Source organism: Ursus arctos, unplaced genomic scaffold (assembly GCF_023065955.2).
Source record: "Ursus arctos isolate Adak ecotype North America unplaced genomic scaffold, UrsArc2.0 scaffold_19, whole genome shotgun sequence".
In the NCBI taxonomy this organism is placed as follows: Eukaryota; Metazoa; Chordata; class Mammalia; order Carnivora; family Ursidae; genus Ursus; species Ursus arctos.
In genome coordinates, this window is record NW_026622863.1 from 17,861,052 (window position 1) to 17,888,568 (window position 27,517).

Below are 27,517 nucleotides of genomic sequence, written 5' to 3' on the forward strand. Positions count from 1 at the left end.
TTTCAAGTTACCTTGTTCCTCACTCATATTCTGCTGAGGTCCTGGCACTTCAGTGCCTAATTCCAGTTTTCTTTATAGCCTTTATTCCAGGGAACTGAAAGCATGTCATATAAACATTTTTTTTTTTTTTTGAAGAACTATGCATTTTACTAGGCAAAAGGGGAGCAAGTAAGACTTGTTTATACCTGGAGGCACATTTTGGCTCATGGTAGGAAAGTGCTTTCTAACACGGCTACTCAGGAGAAAAAATAGTCTCCCAAAGTAGTGTGTTTCTGACCACTGCAAGTATGCAGTCACAGGTGGAGTACCCAATGGGAGATGTGGAGGTAGGTTTTAGTATGTGTTCTAATCATTAAATTAAAGTAAACATTACTGTTTACTGAATTTATGTGGGGAAACATGAGTCAGAATAAAGTTATTCAAAAAGATCTGACTCAGTGAACTAAATTCGGAATTGGTACAATAACTTTACATCTCATCTTGCTCCTACGTTGCAATTACAGGGCGTGCATTCACAGCACTACACATGACTTTTTCCCCATAATCACGTAGACTGATTTATTATACATCTTTTCAGGACTTTCTCCTACTGAATCCTTAGACTGGTGAGGATGTTGCTTTCAGAATTCTGTATTGGAAAAAACAAAAACAAAACAAAAGCAAAAAACAAACTCTACTAATGTGTTCCATGGTGTAGTTTCTCATCCCAACATCTATATTTCTAATGAAGTGCTTTAGAGCAATTCAGAATTTTGCAATTTCAAATAATGCCTATCCAGGTGATTTTTTTTATACCTATGGGAGAATAAAAAGATTCTGTAACTTTTCATTTCTTGCACATAAACCTTCATTATAATTTCTTCTCAGGAAATTGTTGGAATTTGCTCAACACTAAAAAGAATTAATTGCCTAATGTATTAAGGCAGTTAAACAAATCATTTCATCATATGAATAACAATGAGTGTAGTTTCAAATTAATAGGGAAAGTGAAGGGAGAAAAGGACGCTTAGGATGATAGATGTTTAGTTACCGTGTATTATTCAGGCACTGTCAGTATCCATTCTACAGATGGCAACACAAAGGTATTGAGAAACTATCTCAAACAGTTAAAGACTGATCAAGTACAGGGTTTAAAATTCATGTATGCTTCATTTCAAAGTATGTATCTCTTGCAGTTATGCAATAGTTTGCTTTAAATGTGAGCTTGATATTGACATCGTTAGAAACGGAGTTACAAAGCAGAAAGGATTTTCCTCTACTACCTGGGGCAAAATAATTTGCCACACATAACCCTACCTCCTGTTTAAAAAAGTCTGAGAGATGAAAGATTATCCAGTTTCCTTTAAGCCAATGGTTTTGGTCTTACAGGTAGGAGTATTCTATCACATTTTGAGTCCTCTTGTACTAAAAAGGTCCAAATGGGCACAGGACATTAACACAGTGAATACGAGTCAAAAGTTGATTTATAGGGTAGTTGCATAAAGGGAGTGTAGTGAGAAGAATGCAGGGCCAGGCTCCCTTAATATGTTCATTTTTCATATGTAGTAGGCAACATTTCTTCCTTCTGTGCTTGATTCACACTACAGTTGATGAAATTACACTGAGTTGTGGTAAACTTTGCAGTCCAGATATTTGAGGATGCCCATGAAGACTAAGCTTATTATACCAGCAGTTAATTATCTAACAGAATCAGGTATTAAGGCAATATTCTTTAAAACAAGTAGCAAATGTTAATAGTCTAGTTCTATTTTCTTAGTTCATTTATTCCTTCATTCAATAAATATTTACTAAAGGCTTAGTATTATCAGATACTTTTTTTGATATTGGGGAGTTAATAATTAACAGAAGACCTCCTCATGGGAAAGAATTTGTGAATAATAAGCATGATGAGTATGGTAGGAGAGAGAGGATAAAATGCTGATGAAACAGACCTAGTAGGGTAAGCAAAAGGTGGTACTGGTAGGGGTGTAAGTGTAGGGCTTAGTAGAGCAAAGACTTGAAATTTATCATGACAATAGCAAAAGGATGCATATTCCAGGCAGAGGAAACAGTTATTGCAATGATTCTAAAGGGAGAACATAGCTCAAGTCTGGAAGTATTCAATCACAGATTTCTGGATGGTTAGCAAACAAAATTATTTTCCTAGGGGTAGTAATAGACTCACACATAATAGTGACAGACTGCAAAGAGAAGTAAGCAACATCCTTTTCTTGATTACTGAATTGAGATAACGTAAGGCAAAACTACTCTAGGTTTTAACAAAGAATTAGGCTTGGGTTATTAACTCTAAAGTATACAACCAACTGCTGTGTTCTTGGAGGATATTTTATATGCTTAGGAAACCTTTCTTCGCCTCTATCCCCTCCTCAGAACATAAGAAGCCTATGCCCTTTTTCTTCCCCTGCCCCAATTTTGATAGGTTGATTTATTTTTCTCTTTCTGGTTGGTATTTAGCATATCTTACGGAGGTGGTTAAAACCTTGTCATTGCATCCAACAAGTATTTCACTCAATAAATAGTTGCCAGTCATTTATAATGTCATACTTGTTATGCTATGAGGATTACAGGGAAGTGTAAGATACAGTCTCTGCCCTTGATGATTTTACATGGAAGGCACCTACACAAATAAGTATATTTATAAGCGAGACCAATACTGCCTTCTCTGAACTCCCATATAGTTGCAGCAACATCTACAGCTGCCAAAAGGAGGTAATATTTGTTCTGAACCTTGAAGGGAACATACTACTTGGAAATGAAGAAAAATGACAGAATATTCAAGGCAAGGGGGAAAAGATGTCCTGAGGAAAGGGCCTGAGGTAGGACTCTGACTCTATGTCAGATGGACGTGTGCTAAGCAACAAGGCATCAATGTCATTTTGGGGTGGAGGAGACATTTCATATTTAAATCATAGCTACATATTCTTATGGATATTTCTGAAGGAATAATTCCTTATTGCAACTGTTTTATTCATAAAGAGGCCTTTAGAGGGTATGTTCATATACATTATAAAATAAACCTATTTTTGACCTTGAAATGATAATCAGTAAATAAATACCTCATTTCATGGTTTCAATTTCAGCTCATGGAGCCAAACGTGAGCAATAGGTTGTAAATGGACAACATCAGAAAGAGTTTGGAAGGTAAACAGAAAATGTAATAATGATAAGAAGGGCTTTCCTGTCTCTATCATCTCTCTGGTTACCTACTTTATGTTAGTATATACAATCTCTTACACTTCATGTGCTCACATAGTGAAAATTAAATCAGTACAACTCTACTTAGATGTAGAAACTACAAATAGGACTTGTTGGGAGCCCTGCCTCTACTTTTCACGTTTCTGGATCTTGGTGTATGGCCTCAAACTTAGTTCTTTCCAAATATAAAATTCCTCCGCATTCCTCAAAGAGTATTTGTTTCTCAAAGATAAAATGGTTTCTAATTTCTTCTACACTTCCCACAAAACATGGCCCTGTGTTTTGTATATAACTGTTAGTCATTAAATGTTTATTAAATCAATAGTAAATAAAAATGTAATAAGCAGAGGGGTAAATGGTTGAATGATCAGACGGATGAGTCAAAGGAAGATTTTTACCAGGAACAGATTATTTTCTTAAGGTAAAATATAGTAATTCAGAAGCTCAGGTCAAGGTGAGAGATACAACTCCTCAGAAGTCAAGTTTTGTGTTGGGCTCAGTTCGTAAGAGGATGTGGTTTCTGAAAAGCTCAAGCCCAGTATAGAGTGCAAATTACAGGTCGAATTCTGTCATTGGGTGAGTATTGGGCTTAAACTTAGAATTATCATGAGTCACAATTAAAATAACCAGAACTATCAGAAAACAATTAGTTGATCCATGTGATTCTGATTATTTCTGTGTATTCATGGTAGTGCCGTATTTTTGTCATGCTAGTTAAACATGACAATCAGATAATAACCTCTAACTATTCTCATGTTTAATAAAAGTCTAAATATTATAATTTCCTACAAAGTAATATCATATAGCCATTAATAAAATGCATTTAAAGGTTTTTTATGGAATAGTCAGGGGGAATATTGCAATATAAATGGCATATAGGAAGTGTTAAAATTACAGAAAAAATACTGAATGGAAATATATGAGATGTTGTCTCCAGGTTATGAGCAAAATTACATGGATTTTAATGATTTTTTCTTTCATTTCTATTATCTTTATCCATGCACACTTTTAAAGCAACAAAAAACAATTTTTCTGAAGAGGTTTTTAAGTCAGGTAATTTCCACTCTCTCAAAACAAGGACATAGTGTACATTTAAGTCCATAAAATCTATAAGCAAGATTTTCTCGTACATTTTCTCAGTTGCCTCTTCTCTTTTCCCAATAACCAAAAAGAGTTTCTACTGCCAAGTATTCACGATAAATCTGAGTTCATCTGTTGTCCCCTCTCTCTGCAAACTTTCCATGACCACTGATAACCTTTTCAAGAAATTCCCAGTTAAAAGAGTGCACAGAAAATTATTAGGAAAGAAATCCCCAAGTATCACTATAAGAACAATTTCCTTTCTAGACTTTAGGAGGCAATAGCAACACACTCACTGTAATATATAATTATCCAATGCCAAATTATTGCAATTGTGCATTACATATGTAATATCAAGAGTAAAATTCTCATCTAAAGATAGCAATTATATGGTAGTGTCATATTTAACATAATGTGCTATATCAGTTAAATGAAAAACCTATTTTTTCTGATGTTCTAGTTTCTCATCATTCCCCCCTCTACAATGTTTCCCAAAGTGTGCTCTATAAGTCATTCATATTGAAATTATTTGAGGTGCTTATAAAAAGCATATAAATGAATCCAAAAATGTCCCAGTGAGTAAGAATCTATGGGCTGGGGATTCTTAGTTTCTTGGAAGTTTGACAAACATAGCTCTAGCTTGTTGTCTGCCTAAATTCAGCTTTTCCTGAAAAAATCTTCACTTAACCATACTTCCAGTAATTGGGCCCCTGCAGACCCCTGCACTTCACTATGTTGAGTAACGAATAAGAGAGCTTAGAGTTCTAAATTAAAATGGCATTACTGTAAGGAAATATAGACCCTGCATTAGTGTCTACATTCTGTTTTTTCATTTCCAATACGTTGTCTCTACTGCCTGCTACTATTCCCTCCGATGTAAGTGGGACAAATGTTATTAACATTCCTCGTTTACAGAAAAATAAAAGGAGCTTCGGTGGATGTAATACAATCTCAAGGTCACATCACTACTTAGACTGCAAAGGCCAGCCTTAAAACAAGGACTTATGTTCTTTTTGTTTTATCTTTGGATAAGGTTATCTAAGGGGTTTATGAAGGAACATGAAAACTAGATGAGTGCTTAGCTTTTAGAATGCTCAAATTTTTGGACTTCAACTGGAAGTATTTATTAATCTGTTAAGATTTAAAATGTACTTAACTTATAGGTATTATAATGCAATGTTTTTGTGTGGTCCAAGTCAGTGTGGATTTGGAAACATGGCCCTAAAATTCTTTGACATGCCTTCCATTACAAGGTGTGGTATATGTTCCCTTCCCTTGAAGATCTAATCTATTACTAATTAGAAGTGGAAGCTGCTGGCTCTTTATCTTTTGGGTTACTCACTGAAGGAACATAAACTCCAGGCAAAGAAGACGACGAAACTGCGTCTTGGAAAGGTAGGTGAGGACAACTAACGATTGGCCAGCCAGGTGAGTGAGCCATTCTGGAGCTGATGGTCAGCTATGGTCAAGCTATCCCCGCTAGTACGACATTCTGTAGAGACCTGCTGACCCTGACAAGCCTTGCTGAACTTCTGATCTTTGAGCCAAATAAATGTTGGTTGTTTTAGGCCATTACATTTTTTTGTTTGTTTGTTTTATGTAAAAGTAGATAATCAGGACAGATTTTACATGGTGCTGCAGTCATAAAAACTTAGACCACGTGGCATTGGTCTGGGGACCAACTGGCAAACAAGAGGTAGATGGACACTGAAGACCATTACTGAAAGCCTAAAGGGGCCTAGGGAGAGTGTTCAAAGACTACAGGATGTGAGGAGGCTGTTGGTGAGGTCTTCCAGTAAACAAAACAAGGTATGGATTACTGGAAGTCAGAGAAAAGAAGCCCGCAGTGGCTAGATTTTTCACTATGTCACCTGGAGGTCATGTAGAAAAAAGGAAATGTACTTAATATCTTCAATCTGATTAAGAGATTCCAGGTACAGGAAGTTTTGTGTTTGTTTGTTTTTTTTTTGGGGGGGGGGGCACATGGCTTCTCTACCTAAATAAAATGCAAATGGAGAGAAATTACCTAAAGGAGGAACTTTTGAACCAAGTTGATTGGATTTGAAAACAAAACTGTTTGTTTTTCATTTGTATCTTCTTCAGAGGAAAATAATTTTTAAATTAAGAGATCTCTCACTCCACAAATACACTACAGAATGGGACAATATGATCTTTTGTTGTTAACATCTCAAATATCTGTGAAGTTCCTCATGGGAACTTTCAGAGAGATGAAAGTACCTGTCAGCATTGTAAAAGCAGAGCATGTTTTACAGGTTTTCTCTTTTACGACTATTAAGAGTATTGACCATAGGAGTCTACCTAGGTTCCCAAGGTCAGTAAGGGCTCATCCTGAAGAGATTTCTGAGTGTAACTATAGTCTAATGAAGTGGATTATAAACGGATTTGAAAGAAATTGACAAAGTTCTCAAATGTGTTGCCTTTGACTAAAAAACAGTAAATGGTGAAAAGAGGCTACTAGAGTCTGAAACATTTATATGCAGGAAGGGGATAGAGAAGAAATCTTAGCTATAAACGCAAATATTTTATAAAAAAAAAATTTCAGAGGGGCCTAGGGTCTTGAAGAATCAGTCCTTAAGTACTAAATAAACCAGTGATATACATCCAACTGAACTGAAGAATTGTTGACATATTTTCTATGTAACTTCCATCTGAATAATGGTGTCTGTAGAAATTATCCTTATGTTTCACCATTATATGGCAGAGATGTGGAACTTATCCTTCATATATCTCTCAGGTCTTCCAACAGAGAAGAATTACTCTAGTATTTTGACTCACAAAAGTCTAATCTGTTTTTAAGCCCAAGGCGGATATATTTAATAGGAATTAAGTAACTTCTGATCTAAGGTGGTTTGTGGTAGTTTTAAAACATGGCATAAACTTACTTGCGATTCTCCTCTTTGAGTGTCTTCCTCGGAATCTGGGCTCTGTTTATGTTTAAGCAATAAACTTTGGTCAGTATTAAAGGTGTGAAGGCATTAAAAAAGAAAAAAAACAACAACAACATAGATTTCACTCTTCATCACTCCAGGGATGGTTGCTCTTGGAATCTAGACAGAGTAGACCCCAGGCATCAAACTACTCTCTGAAGAAACCTACACTGAGATAAACCAAAATAAACATCAGTTCCCCAGCTATTTGAGGGAGCCATGTGGATCTTCCAGCCCAAGCCACGACCTCTATTGACACTACAGATCAGAAATGAGCTTTCCTTATTTTGCCTTGCCCAACTTAGATTTGTGAGGAAATTAATTGCTTGCTAATGTTTAAAGCTACTATGTTTGGGGATAATTTATAGTGCAGTAACAGATTTTGAAAGAATTTTAACACTTCCCCTTCTGAATTTAAAACTTGTGGACTAAAATGGTAAATAGGCAGTATTATCTACTAAAACTAAAATAGACATCCTACTTTCATATTTTTGCAAGTAATGTAAACAGAACTACCTGAGGGAACCTAAATACTATCAAAGCACTGCATACGTTTAATACTAAATGTGGGTTAGGATGAATTTCAAAAATGGTAAAGATAGAACTCATTACTAAGGTTTAAGAAGAGAAAGGTGTAGAAAAAAGGAAACTTTCTACAGTTTCAAACTGCAAATTTATGATTTACCCATGCTTATTTTCCTAAATTAAATGAATGTTTTAAGACAATTGTGAATATTTATGCAACTATAGGAGCACCCAAATATATAAAGAAGCTAATGACAAAGCAAAGCAATCAATAGTAACGGCATTAGTAGGAAACTTTATACAAACAGAAAATCAACAAGGTAATGGACCTTGAATGACACATTGGACCTGATGGATCTGACATATATTCAGATCTTTCTTTGCATCCTCACAGCAGAATACACATTCTCTCCAAGTGCACCTGCAACAGTCTCCAGAATAGATCACATCCTAGGCCACAAAACAAGCCTCCAACTTGTACCACTTATCTATCTTTTCAATTCACACTATTATTTTTTTTAATTTTTTTTTTTTTATGTTAGTCACCATACAGTACATCCCTGGTTTCCGATGTAAAGCTCGATGCTTCATTAGTCGCGTATAACACCCAGTGCACCATGCAACACGTGCCCTCCTTACTACCCATCACCAGTCCATTCCATTCCCCCACCCACCTCCCCTCTGAAGCCCTCACTTTGTTTCTCTCATGCTTCATTCCCCCTTCTGATTACCCCCATGATTTCTCTCATCTATGGAACATAAGAACTAGGAAGATCGGTAGGGGAAGAAAGGGGGGGGGTAATCACACCATTTATTAAACTAGAGATTAACCACAAGAAAATCTGGAAATGCACAAATACATGGAAGTTAAATAACATTCTACTAAACAGTGTATGACTCAACCAAGAAATCAGAGAGGAGATAAAAAAAAAAAAAAGTGATAATAGACACACAATGATCCAAAACCTTCAGGCTGCAGAAATAGCTGTTTTAAAAGAGGGAAGTTTACAACAAGAAAAATCCCTAACAACCTAACCTTATACCTAAGGGAGCTAGAAAAAAGAAAACCCAAAAGCAAAAGGAAGGAAGTAATAAAGATCAGAGCAGAAATAAAATAGAATCCAAAAAGTAATACAATGGATTAATGAAACCAGGAGCTGATTCTTTGAAAATATCAATAAAAAATTGATCAACCTTTAGCCAGACTCATTAAAAATAAAACAAGAGGATCCTCACAAAATCAGAAATGAGAGAGGAGAAACAATAACCGACACCACAGAAATACAAAGGATTATCAGAAATTATCTCAACAAATCAGACAACCTAAAAGAAACATACACATTCCTAGAAACATATAAACTAAACTAACTAAAGCAGGAAGTAACTCCTAAGTGAAGTCCAGGACCAGATGGCTTCCCAGATGATTTCTACTAAATATTTAAAGAAGAGTTAATAACTATTCTCAAATTATTCCACAAAATAGAAAAGGAAAATTTCCAAACTCATTCTATCTGATCCCAAAATCAGATAAAGACACTACTAAAAACCGCTACAGGACAATATCTCTGATGAATATAGTATTTTGTTGAAGATTTTTGCATCTATCAATCACAGTGAACCCAGCAATACATTAAAAAAAAAAAAATCCTTCACCATGGTCAAGTAGGATTTATTCCCAGGGTGCAAGAGTGGCTCAATATTTGCAAAAGAAATCAATGTGATACAACATGACATCAATAAGAAAATAAAATCCATATGATCATATCTATAGATGCAGAAAAAGCAGGTGACAGGGTAAAACATCCATTCATGATAAAAACCCTCAGCAAAGTAGGCTTAGAGGGAATAGACCTCAAAATATTAAAGGTCATATATGTAAAATCCCCAGCTAACATCATCCTTGATGGAGAAAAACCATGAGCTTTTCCCCCTGGGACCAAGAACAAGACAAAGATGTTCACTCTGACCACTTCCATTCAACATAGTACTAGAAGTCCTAGCTGCAGCAATCAGACAACAAAAAGGGCATCTAAGTAAAGGACAAGTAAGACTTTTATTATTTCCGTATGATAGAACACTATATATAGTGAATCCTCAGCACTGCACCAAAAAACTACTAGAATAAATGAATTCATTAAGGTCCCAGCGTGCAACATCTATATACAGAAGCCCATAGCATTTCCATACACTAACCCTGAAATGGCAGAAATAGACCTTAATAAAATACTCCCACTTATAATCACAAAAAAATTATAGAATACCTAGGAATAAACCTAATCATGGAGGTGAAAGACCTAAAATCTGAAAACTAGAAAACATTGAAGAAATTGAAGATAGCACAAATGGAGAGAGATCCATGTTCATGGATTTTAACAACAAATATTGTGAAAATACCCATATTACCCAAAGCAATCTATGGATTTAATGCACAGCATTTTTCTCAGAACCAGAATAATCCTACAGTTTGTATCGAACTACACCAGACCCCAAATAGCCAAAGCAGTCTTGTAAAAGAACAAAACTGAAGGTGTCACAATCCCCAATTTCAAGATATACTCCATAGCTGTAGTCATCAGAACCCGTACTGGCACATAAACATGTTAGATCAATGGAACAGAATAGTGAACCCAGAAAAAAGCCTCACGAATCCATGGTCAATTCATCTTCGACGAGAGAGACAAGAATATGCAATGGGAAAATGACAGGCTCTTCAACAAATGATGGTGAAAAAACTGGACAGCAACATGCAAAAGAATGAAACCGGGGGACCACTTTCTTACACCATACACAAAAAGAAACTCCAAATGGATTAAGGACCTAAATGTGAGACCTGAAATCATAAAAATCCCAGAAGAGAGCATAGGCAGTAATTGCTCTGACATTGGCTACAGCAACATTTTTCTAGATATGTCACCCAAAGTAAACAAAAGCCAAAAGTAAACTTTTGGGGCATCAAAATAAAAAGCTTCTGCACAGCAAAGGCAACAAGCAACAAAACTAGAAGGCATCCTATGGAATGGGGGAAGTTACTTACATGATATTCAAAAAAATACATAAACATGTATATAGATGTATACACAACATAGAACTTAAGCAATTTAACACAACAAACCCACAAATGATCCAATTAAAAAATGGGCAGAAGACAGGAACAGATATTTTCCCAAAGAAAACATACAGATGGTCCACACTCATATGAAGAGGTACTCCACATCACTCATCATCAGGAAAATGCAAATCAAAACCACCATGATACCACCTCACACCTGTCAGAATGGCTAAAATAAACACAGTAAGTGTTGGCAAGGATGTGGAGAAGAAGGAACCCCTTGCTCTGCTGGTGAGGATGTAAACTGGTGCAGCCAGTGTGGAAAAGTATAGGGAGGTTCCTCAAAAAAAATTAAAAATAGACCTACTCTACAATCCAGTAACTGCACTACAGGGTATTTCTACAAAAAACACACACTAATTCAAAGGGATACATGCACCTCTATGTTTATGGCAGCATTATTTACAATAGCCAAATTATGGAAGCAGCCCAAGTGCCCACATGATTTAGTTTTAACAAATTGAAGATTTAAGGAATGATCAAAATGCATAAGAAATAGGAAGATCGGTAGGAGAAAGAAGGGAAGAATGAAGGGGGGGTAAACAGAAGGGGGAATGAACCATGAGAGACGGTGGACTCTGGGAAACAAACTGAGGGCTTCAGAGGGGAGGGGGGTGGGGGATTGGGATAGGCCGGTGATGGATATTAAGGAGGGCACGTATTGCATGGTGCACTGGGTGTTAATATGCAAGTAATGAATCATGGAACATTGCATCAAAAACTAAGGATATACTGTATGGTGACTAATATAACAAAATAAAAATAATTTAAAAACTGCATTTCCAACAAGATTTCTAATTTTAGAAGGCTTCAAAATAAAACAATTCTGTCATATATGTGTCTTTGGCCACTGAAAAGGAGAATAGATCTGTATAAGCCTCTCTGTTGTAAACAGTCCTTAAAATTAAAGACCTCCTTTATTCGGAGACAGAAATTATGAACTCTTAATATTAGTCTCGATTGGAAAGCTTTTGAAAATACAGATAATTGAAGGGGGAGAAATCAGAGAGGAAGACAAACCATGGGAGACTATAGACCCTGGCAAACAAATAGAAGGTTTCAGAGGAAAGGGGGGGTGGGGGAATGGGGTAACAGGGTGATGGGTACTAAGGAGGGCACGTGTTGTGATGAGCACTGGCTGTTATACGCAACTAATGAATCACCGAACACATCAAAAACTAATGGTATACTAGACAGTGGCTAACTGAACATAATAAAAATAAACATCTTTCCAAGAATAACAGTAAAAAACAAACAAAAAAACAGATAAATGGCTCTCGTGCTATAATACAGAATATAGTGGTGAGACCCAGGCACTTGTAAGCTTTGAAAACCTTCTCGTGGGGACGCCTCAATTGCTCAGTCAGTTAAGCGACTGCATTTGGCTCAGGTCATGATCCCAGGGTTCTGGGATCCAGTCCCACATCGGGCTCTCTGCTCAGCAGGAGTCTACTTCTCCCTCTCCCCCTGCTCATGCTCTCTCTCTCTCTCTTACTCTCCTTCCAATAAATAAATATCTTAAACTAAAAAAATAATAAGAACTTCCTTGTGGTTATCTACTGTGTGATTCAATTTACATTAACATTCTTGAAGTGACAAAACTATAGAACTAGAGAGAAGATTCCTGATTGACAGGAATCAGGGCTGGGGAGTGTGGCTTCGGAGGGAAGTGGTTTGTATAAAAGTACAGTAAGAGTAAAAAAAAAAGAGTAAAAAAAGTGGTTTGTATTAAAGTACAGTAAATCCTTTCGGGCGTGATGAAACTGTTCTGTATCTTGACTGTGGTGGTATATACATGAACTGACACGTATGTTAAAACTGGACAGGATTACAGACACACACATGCATACAGTACAAGTAAAAATGGCGCTATATGAATAAGTTCGGGAGACTATCAATGTGAATACCCCGGCTGTGATATCATACTATAGTTCTAGATGTTACCATTAGAAGACATTGTACAAAGCGTACATAGGCACTCTTCACATTTTCTTCTTATAATTGCATGCCAATATATAATTATCTAAAATAAAAAAAAATAGATCCATCATCTAAGATTGAAAAAAAAAGTACAATTTTCAAAACTATTAAGTTTTCACATAGGGGAGGAACTGGTGTAAGTCATTGATTTTTCACTTTACGGTCTACACTGCAGTGTAAGTGTCACTTGGAGACTTATGAAAAATCCCAATTCTAAGCCTCCAATTCACACCCAATTTATCAGAGACTCTGAGTGTGGGGTCCAGCCATCTGGCGTGGGGCCCACAATCTGGGGTTCCATAACCTTTCCAGGTGCGTGGAATGCAAGCTGAACTTTGAGAAACCACTAATTTAGGGTTTTGTGGTAATTGTTAAATGTAGCTGAACAGAGGCTTGCTACTCAAAGTCCATTGAGCAGCATCAGCATTACCCGGAAGCTTAGAAGAAATGCAGAATCTATACTACAGACTTAGAGAATCCAAATCTGCATTTGGGCAGGATCTCCCTGTAATTCAAAGACACATGAAAGCTTGAGAAGCAGTGACTGAGAGTATTTGCTGAGTATCTGTCACGTGTAATTCCATCAAAAATGCAGCTCCATTTCTAGGAGAGTGAGAACATTTGGGCACCATCTTCCTGCCAGGGCAGGAATGTTAAACAAGTTGTCCTCAATTACACATCGCCTAAGTAGCCCATCTAGGATTTGAGCTTGCCTAGGACATAAAAGGACAACAGGAAAGATCCCTCTGGTCTGGATCCCTCCAGAGCCTATATTCATAGGCAGTGTGCTAGACTGTCCAGTCTTTTTCCATGTGTTAGGCCAGCCCCTGTGGGCCAATTCTGATTTCTGACCACTTACAACAGGGAATGTCATGAACTGCATACACTCAAGCCAGGGTCAGAATAGATATCATTATTCACTCAGACACCTCTGATTATATTACTATCTGAACAGTAAGCTCACAATAAGAACCTCAGATATACCACCCAGGAGTCTCTGGCTTCGGGACTGTAGAGTGTCTGCCTGTTCTCCTCCTCCACCCTAAGGTCTCCCATCCATCTTTCCATGTGCATCACAGGGTACAGACTCCAAGTCGACAGAGTACACATTAGCTGTAAAATAATACTGTTGGGAGCTCGAGCTGAAAGGGAAATGTCTGATTGTCTCTGACTGGATTTCCTGCATACTTATCTTCCAAACTCCAATTCTGTGGAAGAGTGCAGGCAGAACCAAGTGTTATCTGAATGCACAACTGACAGCGGAAAAAATCATTTACCATTTTTATGTCTAGGGTTTAACTTCAGGAAAATAGCAAAATTCATAGAGTAAATGGTTTGGGGATTTCCAGGGAAGGGGGGAGTTGCTTTTAATCCTTTTGCTGAATAAGAAGGGAGGCATGGCTGCAAAATGATTCAAAGCTGTTAGAGAATAGATTAGGATTCTGTGTATTTTGAAGAATCCTCAGAAGTGAAATAAAAATAAAGTTTGTAAGAGCCAAACAAATAGCTAATAGAACAAGGTAGACCTTCATTAATCGCTAATAACAGCAACTATTATTATTGACCATCATGATTAGTTCTTGATAGCCTCTGGAGATTCAAAAATGGATACGTCATCATCACTGGGTGCTATATGAAACTACTGAATCATTGAACACTACATCAAAAACTAATGATGTACTAGATGGTGGCTAACTGAACATAATAAAAAAATAATAATCAAATGAATTTTATCTAATTTGTCAGCTTCAATGGGCCAGGCATGGGGCTAGGGGCTAAACAGGTGGCTTTTCTACTGTAGATCGTACAACCTACCTATGAAATTGGTATTAACGTTCACATTTTACAAAGAAGGAAACTGAAGCTCAAGAACATGGGATGACTTTTCCGTAGTCACAGGGCAAGTAGACGGCTGGCAGAATTCAGACAAAAGCCTATCCGCCTGAAACGCCTTTGATGACAGAAGTGAGAAAAGGCAGTGAAAGGAGGTGGAATCCTTTGAGAAAGCAAGGAGATTTAGACTCAGAGCAGACTGCCACACAACTTCAGTACTTCTCTTTCTCCCACAGATGGCTCCAAATGTGCTTCTCTTTGGAAACCGAAGAGTAATTACTACCATCTACATGAAAGTCGCTAACCATTCACATCTAATTACTGACACAGCGTAATAACTATTATACATGTCCATAAACGAGGCAGATTAATGTTGCCATACATTTCATTGTGTCTTAATGCTGAAGTATACCAGAGATTCTGTCCTCATGGTCTGTTGTTTCATGAACTATGGGGGGGGGGGGCAGAGGAAACTGACCCACTTAGGGTAGGGATAATAGGGGGCATGATGTAGACAGAGATGGACTAAATTCATCCTCAGTTCTCACAGGCTCCTTTTAAAGTGTGGAAACAGTCCCCTTCCCTCTTCCACCTTCGTGCATAAATATAGATACAGATCTAAAGATGAATATATATATGAATACTCAACGTGATAGAACTTTAAATTACATGTGAATTAGCTAATATTTGTAGTATTTTCAAAACAACACAGCAAGGACCAACATGGAGTAGTCTGGGAAAGGCTCTTGGGCTGTCTTGGGAAAATTATTTTCTATGTCACTTTATTTTGTTTTCTACACTTGAAAACTGGGTCACATATTACTTGCCCTTTGCATACCTCAGGGAAAAAGCTGCAAGGATTAATGAAATATTTGTTAAGATTTGTAAACTGGGTAAATTAAGAGTTCATCACCATTATTCTACTAGATTCTTCAAATAAAATTTATAGTAGAACCATAACCCTTCAACCTTTGTGAATAAGGCAGACGTGAGAAAGTAGCAATGATGTAATTTCTCAAGAAGTCTTTGTTGTTTAAGTCAAGTGCTTCAATCAAATCTAAAAAATACCAGAGAAATGGAATCTCAAAAAAAAAAAAAAATGAACACAGCTGAGAATTGAGAAACCGAGAAAGGTATGATCTTCCAATGCTGCAGGCTGACACACCATTTGGCATCTAATACTCAGGTGAGATTACAGTCATTAGATTGATGATTCTAGTGACTTACTAAATGGACAATTAGGGTATGGTTCTCCTCGAATTCTTTGAATTAGTTGAGATACTCATGCAGCTTTCCTCCCACATCTGTTGCTTGGCTACATATGGGTAAAATGCCAGTTGATTTAATTTTTCACTTCTCCTTCCAGATGTTTTGGCATCTCATAGTTATAGGCGTATAATTGTTTAAAAATGCAAGATTAATGCAAGAGAGTTCTACTGTTTTCTGCCTTGCAGGCTTTAACCGTAGTAATAAAGGAAGTAACTTAATTGTTTTAAAATATGAACTGGGATCTGAAATTCACATCTCTCGTGACCCAATATTTCAACAACAGACCTGTATAAATTAAAAAAAAAATTAGTTTTATTTCCTGGAACAACTGCAGGCTGATTCCACATGAAATTAGAGAAATGAGAGACTCCAAATCCAGACTATATATCCAGACTCCTGAAAGCTGCAAGGAGTCCATGCGATCTTGACTTGAAAAGAGTCTATTGATATAGACAGACTTGGTGGACCTGTTATGTACCTAAGTTGACAACTCAGTGACCTTGACGAAATCATTTCTCTACGGCTCGATTTCATAAATTGACGATACTATAACCTATTTACTCATCGTCTCTTATCTCCATATTATATGTAAAGAAACTGTACTAAAAAAGTTATTTGTCTGTGTAAGTTACTTATGAAGAGAAGCCTCAGGCCAAACTTATCTTGGCACTTTTAAGTACAGGACTCATCCCTTTGAACTGCAAAGCATACGCAACTCCAGAAATGCATTTGGGTACTTCGAAAAGACAATCTGCAGAACGAGGAGAGAGGATGGGCACTCTGCAAGGAGCAAGCCAGCAGGCATCTGCTTCCCTTGTGGGCAATAGAGGTCTGCACATTCTCAATTCTGTTTCTTCTGAAATGCTGACACTGTTCAAGTATTCACCAGGATGATTACTGCATGATTCATTAAGTGTCTTTGACGCTATTCACACAGTTCCTAGGTAAAACAGCTACTCCACAAATTTGATGGTAATACACTGTGTGATCAGCAGATGCTAGTATTATTACCATAGCTGGTATTACTAGAATCGATCTGGTGCGTATCTGTTCTTGCAAAGTGAGTATTAGTGGAACACTAATTCTGAGTTCATGAAAAGTCTTAGGACTGCCGGATGACTGCACTATGTAGCTTAATGATCTTGAGGCAACGTCCTAAGCTTTCTGACCTTCAGCTACATCACCTAAAATGCACGGTATTATTACCAGCCCTGGCCTATTTTCCTTTATTTACTTGAGTTTTCGATGTAGTAAAGAATAAAGAATCCATTTATGAAATATATAATAGTAATGTAAGGAATTCCTATTACTAACAGAAATGACAGCTGGAGGCCAAAGTTACCTTTATCTGGCAAAGGCTTCAATTTTTTGACTAAAATTTCTAAAATATCATTCACCTTGCTAGGTTCACGGAGATTTAGGGTTTTGTCCTCAGCTTTGCAGAAACAGAAACTTTAGTCTACCAGCAGCACATCCCCGAAGTGAACGTTGCTTCCGCACAGACATGCAGCACCCAAACTCTTAGGAGACACTTGCTTAGCAGGAAAGCTACTATGTTCATTTACAATGAAAACTCAAATGTCTGCCCAAGGTCTTACGGTGTAACATAGTTAAGGCAGATGTTATGTCGTCAGACAAATGTAGGTTCGAAGTCTGGCTCCACCAAGCACTAGTTGTGGAGTCCTGAAAGCTTAGAGACGTACAGTACCTGTCTATTTGTTCTTAGTCACACAATGTCGTTAATATGATGCACGACCACAGAGGCAAGTTTTGTAAAGAACGGGGGCAACTCTAGTCGAAATGATTGGGTTACGCACGGAGAAAATCTCAGGAAATGATGGGGTGGCAGTTATGAGGATGATGCTGAGGATGATGATGATGATCTGGGTCAGCGTATTTTATTGCAGCAGTTTCGTAAATTGAACAATAGACTCACAAAAAAAGGAGGCTTAAAAACCATGGAGAGCACTGTGGTAGGTGTATAATTTAATCTTGGTGGCCGAATGCTCTGATCATGTGTCTGTTCCCAGAGACAGGGCTGATCCCTGGAAGAACACTTCAGTCTTGGTCCCGAGACCAGGGCATCTGTCTCTGGCAGAACAGGAGGAGTACCCACAGGCTCTGGGTCTATGACCCTCCAATTCTCTACGCCTGCTCATATAGTTCTCGGAAACAGTAATGGCAGAGATTTAGGAGCAGTCAAGTTTTGATCTGGCCTGAAACCATTTTGCCTCTTGAAAAGGCATCCTTATTTGATGAGAACCTAGACATGTAAATTATAAAGTTAACCTATTTCCATCAGGACTGTCTTGATTTTCATTCTCCTCCTAACAAGGACTAGCATTTATTGAGTTCTTACTATATACTCTATTCCAAGAATTCCACTAAATGTATTACATCTTTCAATATCCAACCTACTTTTTGGAGGTGATAAATTTATCAACATGATATCCAACAGATACTAACAATCTTTATTGTTACTCCTCACAGCAATTGAGAAAATACATGCCTTCCTCAAGTGATAGTTCTCCAACAATTTGGGTCTCAGGGCCTCTTTGTGTACTAAAAAATTATTGAAGAAACCAAAAAAAGCTTTTATTTTTAAAAATGTACGTTACTGGGTTCTCTCTCTCAATATATTCCAATTAGAAGTTACAACTATTTTTTTCTTTAGAACAGAGATACACAAATGCATTTCATTACCCTTTGAACAGTGATATCAATATAGGTCACACAGCCACTAGAAAACTCCACTCTCCACTCAGAGAAATAGTGTCTTACTATCATAAACACATTTTGAACTTGTGGATCCCTTAAAAATGTCCCAAAGACTTGAAGTCTCTCTGGGCTTCACTTTAACTATGCTGTCTTAAAGCATAAAAGATTTTTGCCCCCCTAATCTTCCCCCATATATTTCAACCATTCTATTATTTAAGACTAGGCACTGTGCTAGGTGCATTGTACAACCATATAGAAACACATTATTATCCACATACAAAATTGAAGCTCAGAAAAGATGAGTACTTTGCTAAACAGCACATGACTTAGAAGTTTGGTAATTAGTTTACTTTCTCATATCTTTCTGTCCCCAAACCTGTGCTCTTCATTATCGTGCTGTACTTCAGCCACCAAAGATACATCAACCAGAGATGAACGAGAACTTAGTAACTGTCTGATTTCATCAACATACTACAGAGAACTCTGAAATTCAGTGTTATAGTTACACGGGGCCCAATAATTGAACCCATATTCCCTCAAATGGTTTTATCTTGCCTCTTAAAAGTAGTTCTTCCTATTGCAGATAAAGTAATTCCAGTATGTGTACATTAAAAAGACAGGCCAAGTAAAGATGATGGGGAGCCAAAGTTCATGCTCAAACTACACTGAATAAAATAAATATACTGCCCTAGGACTATTATTTATTTTTACGCTTTTTATCCCACATAGACCAAAAGCAGTTCAATTCCCCTGACTTTTTGTTCCTCTATGCATAATATCTAGTACAAGGCCTGCCATCATTGACGTATTTGAAAATTTGTGCAAAGATTAATATTTTTCAAAAGATGTCTACCCATAGGCGTCACTTCTTTAGTAGCAAGAAGAGTTCAGGCTTTGACATCAAACCTGGTGGATGACCTTTTATACATTCCTGACTTCCCTAGACCTCCCTTCACCCATTTCTGAAACAATGCTCCGGAGACCTCCATCTCAACGTTGTTATGAAGAGTAAATAAAACAAGGGTTTGCATACAATGAGTAGCACTCTGCTTGGGATTCTGTAGCATCTCAAATGCTAGTTTATCTCCTTGTCACAGTCACATATCATTCAATCTTGTAGATCTAGACATGGAGGCAATAAAGATCATAAGAGAGCTGGTACACTACCCAGTGCTTTCTTTGCACCCATGCAACTTTCCTAAATCCTAATTCTTAGGATGTCCAAACAAAACAAAACAAAACAAAACAAAACAAAAACAACTGTGAACATCTCCAGGCTTTTTGCAGCCAAAAAATATCCTTGGGCATTCATTTATATTTTCCTGTTGGCCCTCTATCCATTTCTAAAGTACAACAGAAAGATGTGGTAGAAATAAGATGTGCCCACAATAAAGGCCATCATCAAACAGGCCAAGATCAACAATCCCTCCTTTGTATCCCCAAATTCCCAAAACATCCTGGGTAGATTCAGGCCAATTCCTTTGCCTGTAACATCCTTGCTTTTCTTCTTCATTTGTCCCAAGGTAGCATTGAGCTTGACTGGGAAGGGCATTGGGAAAAGTATCATATAGAGCTCATTTCTTCTTCATATGAGTTGTTTGTTTCCTTCCACTAGATGACCTGATTGTAATCCAGGAATTGTCTCCCAACTGGAGGAGCCCCCCATCTTGGATGGGAACTAGGGCTTCAACAACCTGTGACCACAGCAGGTAGCGTTTATGCCGAAATGTTTCTGGCTCACTAATGTGTCATGTGTTCAATCAACAACTATTTGGTACACTTAGTCATTATTGTTTTAGACTTTAAACCTCCTTAAGATGGACACTATGAGGGACCAAAAAAAAAAATCAAGCAAAAGAAAAAGACAAAATAAATATCTAATTCAACACTTCCCATTTTCACGAAGGTCTCATATTTATATGCCAGAAGTCATCTGCGGAATATCTAACTGACTTTTAAAACCCATGTCTAACCAATCACTTCTGATAAATACCCAGATAGGTTCAGATTTATTTTAGGTATCAGTTTCCCTGAGAAGTCACCCGACACGTCAGTTTCTGTCTTAGATGCTTTTTATATCTTTTCTTAAATAAACAAGTGTGGGTTTCTATGGTATTCTTTGGAGTTCAGTTTTTGTTTCTTTGTAACTGCTACATAATTATATTGGAAATGTGAAAAACAGTTCAGCAGGAAATCAAATGCTGGCCCAGTATGGGTATTTTTATATCCACAGATACTCAAATATGAACCGGCAAAGAGATTTGGATACTGTGTCTAACATGCAATCCAATGACAAGCCTTATTTAAAAGCCAGGAAAAAAAAAAAAAAAAAAAGAAGCGCAACAAAGCTCAATTTTTTTTACAGTGCATTAGAGTTGTTCCTTTTGTTTTTGCTAAATAAGTAAATAAAGCTGAGAGAAAAGGTTCTAAAAAATCAGTGGCTCTTAAACGTCATGCTCAGAACAGTGCAACTTAAAGAACAAATGATGAGGCTTCTATCATTATTACCATTTTTAAAAACAGACACAGAATATATTTATACTGTTTAACTGTGTATCATACTCCATTATAATAAAATTATATATAAGATGTAAAATTTATGTTGATATAATTATAGTAAATATAATATAGATATGTATATATTTTTTCTATATCAAGTAAGTGAGTTTTAGCTCCCTACTGAATATTTGCTTCCTTTTAATCAGTAAATAAATACATTTGATTGGCCAAGGAAATTGTTTATGTTCAAGTAGATAGTTGTTAATGGAACGTACACTGGAATCCTGTTTGACTGCTAAGTCAATGCTTTTTCATGCCTTACTTGTCATCCCTGGTTTTACTTCACATCTTCCTTCTTCAACCTATTATTAAGCATTAATTGTCAAATTACAACAGCAGGTGTGTGGAGAGACTTCATCATTCAAAGCTTATCTCAGTGGGTTTGCAAGAACATTCAAACTATAATATTAGCCCCTCATTTAGACTTTAATTTCTTTTAAAGTTAGGAACTCGAAGTTCCTAAAAATATAAATTTCTTTATAGTGGATCGTTCACAGATGTAAATTTTGTATTCATCACCCCAATCCCATCCCTATCTCCCCACACTCATCCCATTCAGTTATTTTAGAGGGGATTACTTTACACAATGATATCCTATTGTGTTTGAATCTCTTTTATAAAAAGCTGGTTAAAGGAGGCCTACCTATTCTTCAACTTTGGAAGGGATGGGCCATCTTTTTATTTTTATTTATTTATTTAAAACAATTTTTTCCTGACTTGTTAATGTGCATCCTGGTATGTCTCAATAGCATCTAGTTTATCAGGAGAGCAAAGAAGGGTAATGTTCAGAGATTGGGGGTAAAGAGACGGACAAACCTAGGATCAAATCCAAACTCAGCCACCTAAATCCAGGGAGCTTGAGCTTTAAATACTTTATTAGAGTAGAGAATTGATGGTTCCAACCTAAGCAGTTATTGTGCAAATTAAATGTGATAAAGGGCAGAGAAAGAGCTAGAACACTGCCTAGCATACAGTAAGCACACGTTCATATCCTTTCTTTTATACTCATCACCAAGGCTTACAACCACCAACACTATTTGCTTCTCCTCTCTGCTCATTAGTTTTCATCAGATGCCAACTTCCATTCTTTCAAACTCCATCTCCGATGCAGCTTTAGTTTTACTCTGAATTAGGACTGCAGGGATTATAGCAGTGGTTGTCAAAGTGTGGTCCCTGGCTCAGCACATCCCTAACATGGCAACTTGTTAAAAATACAAATTCTTTGCCCAGAAATTTGTTTTAACAAATGCTTTAGGTGATTCTGATCCACCATAAAGTTTCAGAAACACCATCAGAGTGAACTCCCAAGGAAGATGGCATGGTAGTAGGATCCTCAGCTCATTTCATCCCCCAGATAAAAAAAGGTAACATGCACATCAGTGTAAATATCCCAGAAAATGAGCCAAAGACTGGCAGTACAGACTCTCCACAGCTAACTGTAGAGAAAGACCACAGGAAAGAGGACAGAGACATGGCTGGGAGCTAGACAGAGGGACTGTCGATGGAAAGGAGGAATGCCACTGGCACAGAGAGGGGAAAAACACAAACCCTCACAGCAAGCACCCGAGGCACAGGGAACCCACATGGGGAAGATGAATCCCCCTAATTTTTGGCTTTGAAAACCAGAGGGGCCACAATTTAAGAGTTCTTATAATCAGCAGGCTTAACACCTGGAACTTTCAAAAAATCAGTTCAGCATGGCTCTGAGAAAGCCCAGAGCAATTGGAAAGTGAATACCTGCCCTTAAAGAGATAGCCTGATAAATAGCCCCATGGGGACACAGCACAGAAGCAGCAGTTTGAAAAAACACACAAGGTACATAAGAAGGAGATTTGCAGGAGGGGCGGGGATCATTGGGGGACTTCTCCAGGAACAAAGGAGTTGTCAGGCACCATTTCCCCCCACCTCCACCCCCAGCCTAGACACAGGGACACCTGTGAGAACCAGCCAACACCGACACTCACTTCCTAACTTCCTAACACCCTGCCCTGCCTGTCATGTTCTCCTGCAAACCTGCCTCCTCCAATACACCCTTGGCCTGAGCTCAACCAAAGCAGTGCCACAGGCCCAGCAGTGGGCAAGCAGCCCTGACACGTGCCAGTACCACTCCAAGGTGACTCGTGCTCCATGGAGAAAGGAAGACCACAGCAAGCAGTCTGACTGCTAACCTGGTAGTGGGCTGGGGGCAGACATTAGGTCAGACTGCAGCCCCTGCCCACCAACCAGAGCTTCACAGGGGATAACACAGGGAAAGAACCTTGCAGTTTGGTGCTACTGCATCTCTGGTAAACATCTGATCTGACTCAATTTAAGCCAAAGGTTGCCCCAGACTGGCCCACTAACACCACAGGGACCAATCCATACCCATAACAGGCAAAAAGAACCATTGCAGACAACTGGACTGAAGGCAAAAGCAGTGCAGCCACAACAATAGGGTGCACAAGACACACATAGGAAACACCCCTAAAGTGCCAGGTTCTGATGAACAGGGGACATTGCACAACAGGACACTAGAGAACCTCTTCTTCATAAGGTCATTACTTTCAAAAGCAGGAGACATAGGTGACTTTCCAAATAAAAAGGAACACAGAAAAAATGACAGAGGAAAGTATGTCCCAAATGAATCATCAGCACAAAGTCATAGCAAGAGAGCTAAATGAAATGGAGATAAGTTAATATGCCTGCTAGAGAATTTAAAGTAATGGTCATAAAGTTATTCGCTGGGCTTGAGAAAAGAATGGAGGGCATCAGTGAGACCCTTAACGAAGAGAGGAAATAGAGAAATAAACCAATCAGATGAAGAACTCAATAACCGATATTAAAAATATAGAAGATAGAGTAAACAAAGTAGACTAGAGAAAGCAGAAGAGTTTATCAACAACCTGGAGGACAGAGTAATGCAAAGCAATCAAGCTGAACAGGAGAAAGAAAGAAAAAAAAAAGAATAAACATGAAAATAGATTTAGGGAATTCAGTAACACCATCAAGCATAACAACATTTGCATTATAGAGATCCCAGAGGACAAGAGGGAGAAAAGGGGACAGCAAATTTATTTGGAAAAAAAAATAGTTTACAACCTCGCTAATCTGAGGAAGGAAACAGAAACCCAGATCCAATAGTCACAGACAGCCCTCAACAAAATTAACCCAAAACATATAGTAATTGAAATGGCAAAAAAAAGTAGAGATAAAGAGAATTTTTAAAGCGCCAAGACAAAGGAAAACAGTTACACACAAAGGAAACCATGTAAGGCTAACAGCTGATTTTTCAGCAGAAACTCTGCAGGCTAGAAGGGATGGCATGATATATTCAAAGTGCCAAAAGAAAAAAAAAACAACCAACACTTAAGAATACTGTCTATCCAGCAAGGCTATCACTCAGAGCAGAAGGATAGATAAAGAGTTTCCCATACAAACACAAGTTAAAGGGATTTATGCACACTAAATTAGGCCTACAAGAGTGTTAAAAGGGATATATTGAGCAGAAAAGACCATAAGCAGAAAAAAAGTAGGTACAAAAAAAAAAAAAACCACTAAAAATATGTGTATCTATAAAAATCACTCAAGGGATTCACAAAATAAAAGAATGTAAAGTATGCCACCATATACCTAAAATATGGTCGGGAGAGGAATAAACAATGAGTTCAAGCTTAAGTGACCATCAACTTAATATAGGCTGCTATAGGCATGAGAGGTTATATATAAACCTAATAGTAAGTACAAATCAAAAACCAGTAATAACAAAAAATGAAAAGAAAGGAATGAATCCAAGGCCATCATTGAGGAAAGCCAACTAATTGTCAGACAAAAGACCAAGAGAAGCAGAGAAGAACTACAAAAACAACCATAAAACAAGTAAAAAGGTGGCAATACCTCCTACTAATAATTACTTTAAATGTAAATGGACTAAATGCTCCAAGAGAAACAGGGTCACGGAATGGATAAAAAAAGTAAACTCATTTATATGCTGCGTACAAGAAACTCATTTCAGACTTAAAGACGCACAATTATTGAATGTGAAGGGATGATAAACATTCATTATACAAATAGAAGTGAATAGAAATCCGGGTTAGTAATACTTACATTGGACAAAGCAGACTTTACAACAAAGGCTTTAATAAGAGACCAAGGAAAACATATAATCATAAGGGTAATAATCCAGTAAGATATAACAATTGTAAAAGTTTATGCACCCAATATGGGAGCACCAATTACATAAAGCAGCTATAACAAACATAATCAATAGTAATACAATAATAGTAGGGGATTTGAACACCCCACTTACATCAAGAGACAGATCATCCAAGCAGAAAAATCAACAAGAAAATAATGGCTTTGAATGCCATATTGGACCAGATTGCTTCAACAGACATATTCAGAACTTTCCATCCTAAAACAGCAGAATACATAGTCTCTTCAAGGTGCACATGGAACTTTAACAGAACAGATCACACACCAGGCCACCAAACTGTCTTAAAAAATTCAAAAAGACTGTAGTCATACCATGAATCTTTTCTGATCACAATGTTGTGAAACTAGAAATCAACCACAAAAAAAATCGTGGAAAGAACACAAATCCATAGACTTAAATAACATGCCACTAAACAAAGAATGGGTCAAAAGAAATCAAAAAAGAAATTTGTTCATAGAGACAAAAGTACATAGAGACAAATGAAAATGAAAACACAATGGTCCAAAATAGCCAAAGCTATTTTAAGAGGGAAATTTATAGCAATACAGGCCAACTTCAAAAAGCAAGAAAAATCTCAAAGAACCTAATCTGCAGGAGCTAGAAAAAGATCAAAACTCAAAACCAAGTAAAAACAAAAAAAATAACACGAGTCCAGCAACTGGTTCTTAGACAAGATCAACAAAACTGATACTTAGACTCATTTAAAAAAAAAAAAAAAAACACAACAAAACAAAACAAAAAAAAGGTGTTGGGGGAGACTCAAAAAGAAATCTGAAATGAAAGAGCAGAAATAACCATTATGTATCACATCCCAAAACTGAATCAGGAAGAAATCATGAATGTAAGATGACCAATTACCAGCAATGAAATTTAATCAGAACAAAGTTCATGATGAGATGGCTGCACAGGTAAATTCTACCAAATATTTAAAGAAGAGATACTACTTATTTTTCTTAAACTATTCCAAAAAACAGAAGAGGAAACAAGGCTTCCAAATTCATTCTTTGAGGCCAATATTACCCTGATACCAAAACCAGATAAACAGTACCAAAAAAATAGAACTGCAAGCCACTATGTGATGAACATGGATGCAAAAACCCTCAATAAAATGTTAGCAAACTGTATCCAACAATACATTAAAAAAAAATCATTCACCACAATCAAGTGGGATTTATTCTTGGGATGCAAGAGTGGATCAATATTTGCAAGTCAATCAACATGGTACATCACATCAGCAAGAGAAAAAAAATAAAACCATATGATCATTTCAATAGATGCAGAAAAAACACTTGACGAAGTACAACATCCATTCATAATGAAAACCCTCAACACAGTGGGTTTAGAGGGAACATATCTCAACATGATAAAGACTATATATGAAAAACCCACCATTGAGTGTAACATCATACTCAATGGTAAGCAACAACAACAACAAACCTGGCAACTTACCCCATAACATTATAAACAATGTAAGGATGTCCACTCCTAACACTTTACTCAGCATGGTACTGGAAGTCCTAGCCACAGTAATCAGACAACAAAAAGAAAAGGACTCCAAATTGGTAAGGAAGTAAAGCTTCCACTCTTTACAACAGACGTGACACCATATATAGAAAATCCTTAAAGACTCCATCCAAAACTACTAGAATTGATACATTAATTCACTCATGTCACAGGATACAAAAATCAATATACAGAAGTCTATTGCATTTCTATATACTAATAATGAAGCATCAGTAAGAGAAATTAACAATCCCATTTACAAAAAATAAAATACCTACGAATAAACTTAACCAAGGAGGTGAAAGACCTGAACTCTGAAAACTAGAAAACACTAAAGAAAGAAATGGACACAAACAAATGGGAAGATATCCATGTTCATGGATTGGAACAACCAACATTGTTAAAATATACTACCCAAGGCAATCTACAGATTTAATCCATTCCCTATCAAAAATACCAACAGCATTTTTCAAAGAATGAGAATAATCCTAAAGTTTGTGAGGAACCACCCAAGACCCCAAATAGGCAAAGCAGTCTTGAACAAGAACAAAACTGGAGGTATCACAATCCCCAATTTCAAGACAGACTACAAAGCTGTAGTAATCA

The 27,517-nt window shown here is 37.2% G+C and overlaps 1 protein-coding gene across 1 annotated transcript in view; it reads right to left on the minus strand.

Annotated features, from left to right (window-relative positions):
• Positions 1-27,517, minus strand: part of CDH8 (cadherin 8) — a 355,394-nt gene that overhangs the window by 96,748 nt on the left and 231,129 nt on the right. Inside the window, exon 10 of the mRNA XM_057314604.1 lies at positions 7,179-7,220. Coding sequence (XP_057170587.1) covers positions 7,179-7,220 — 42 coding nt within the window. The remainder of the gene's footprint in view (positions 1-7,178; positions 7,221-27,517) is intronic.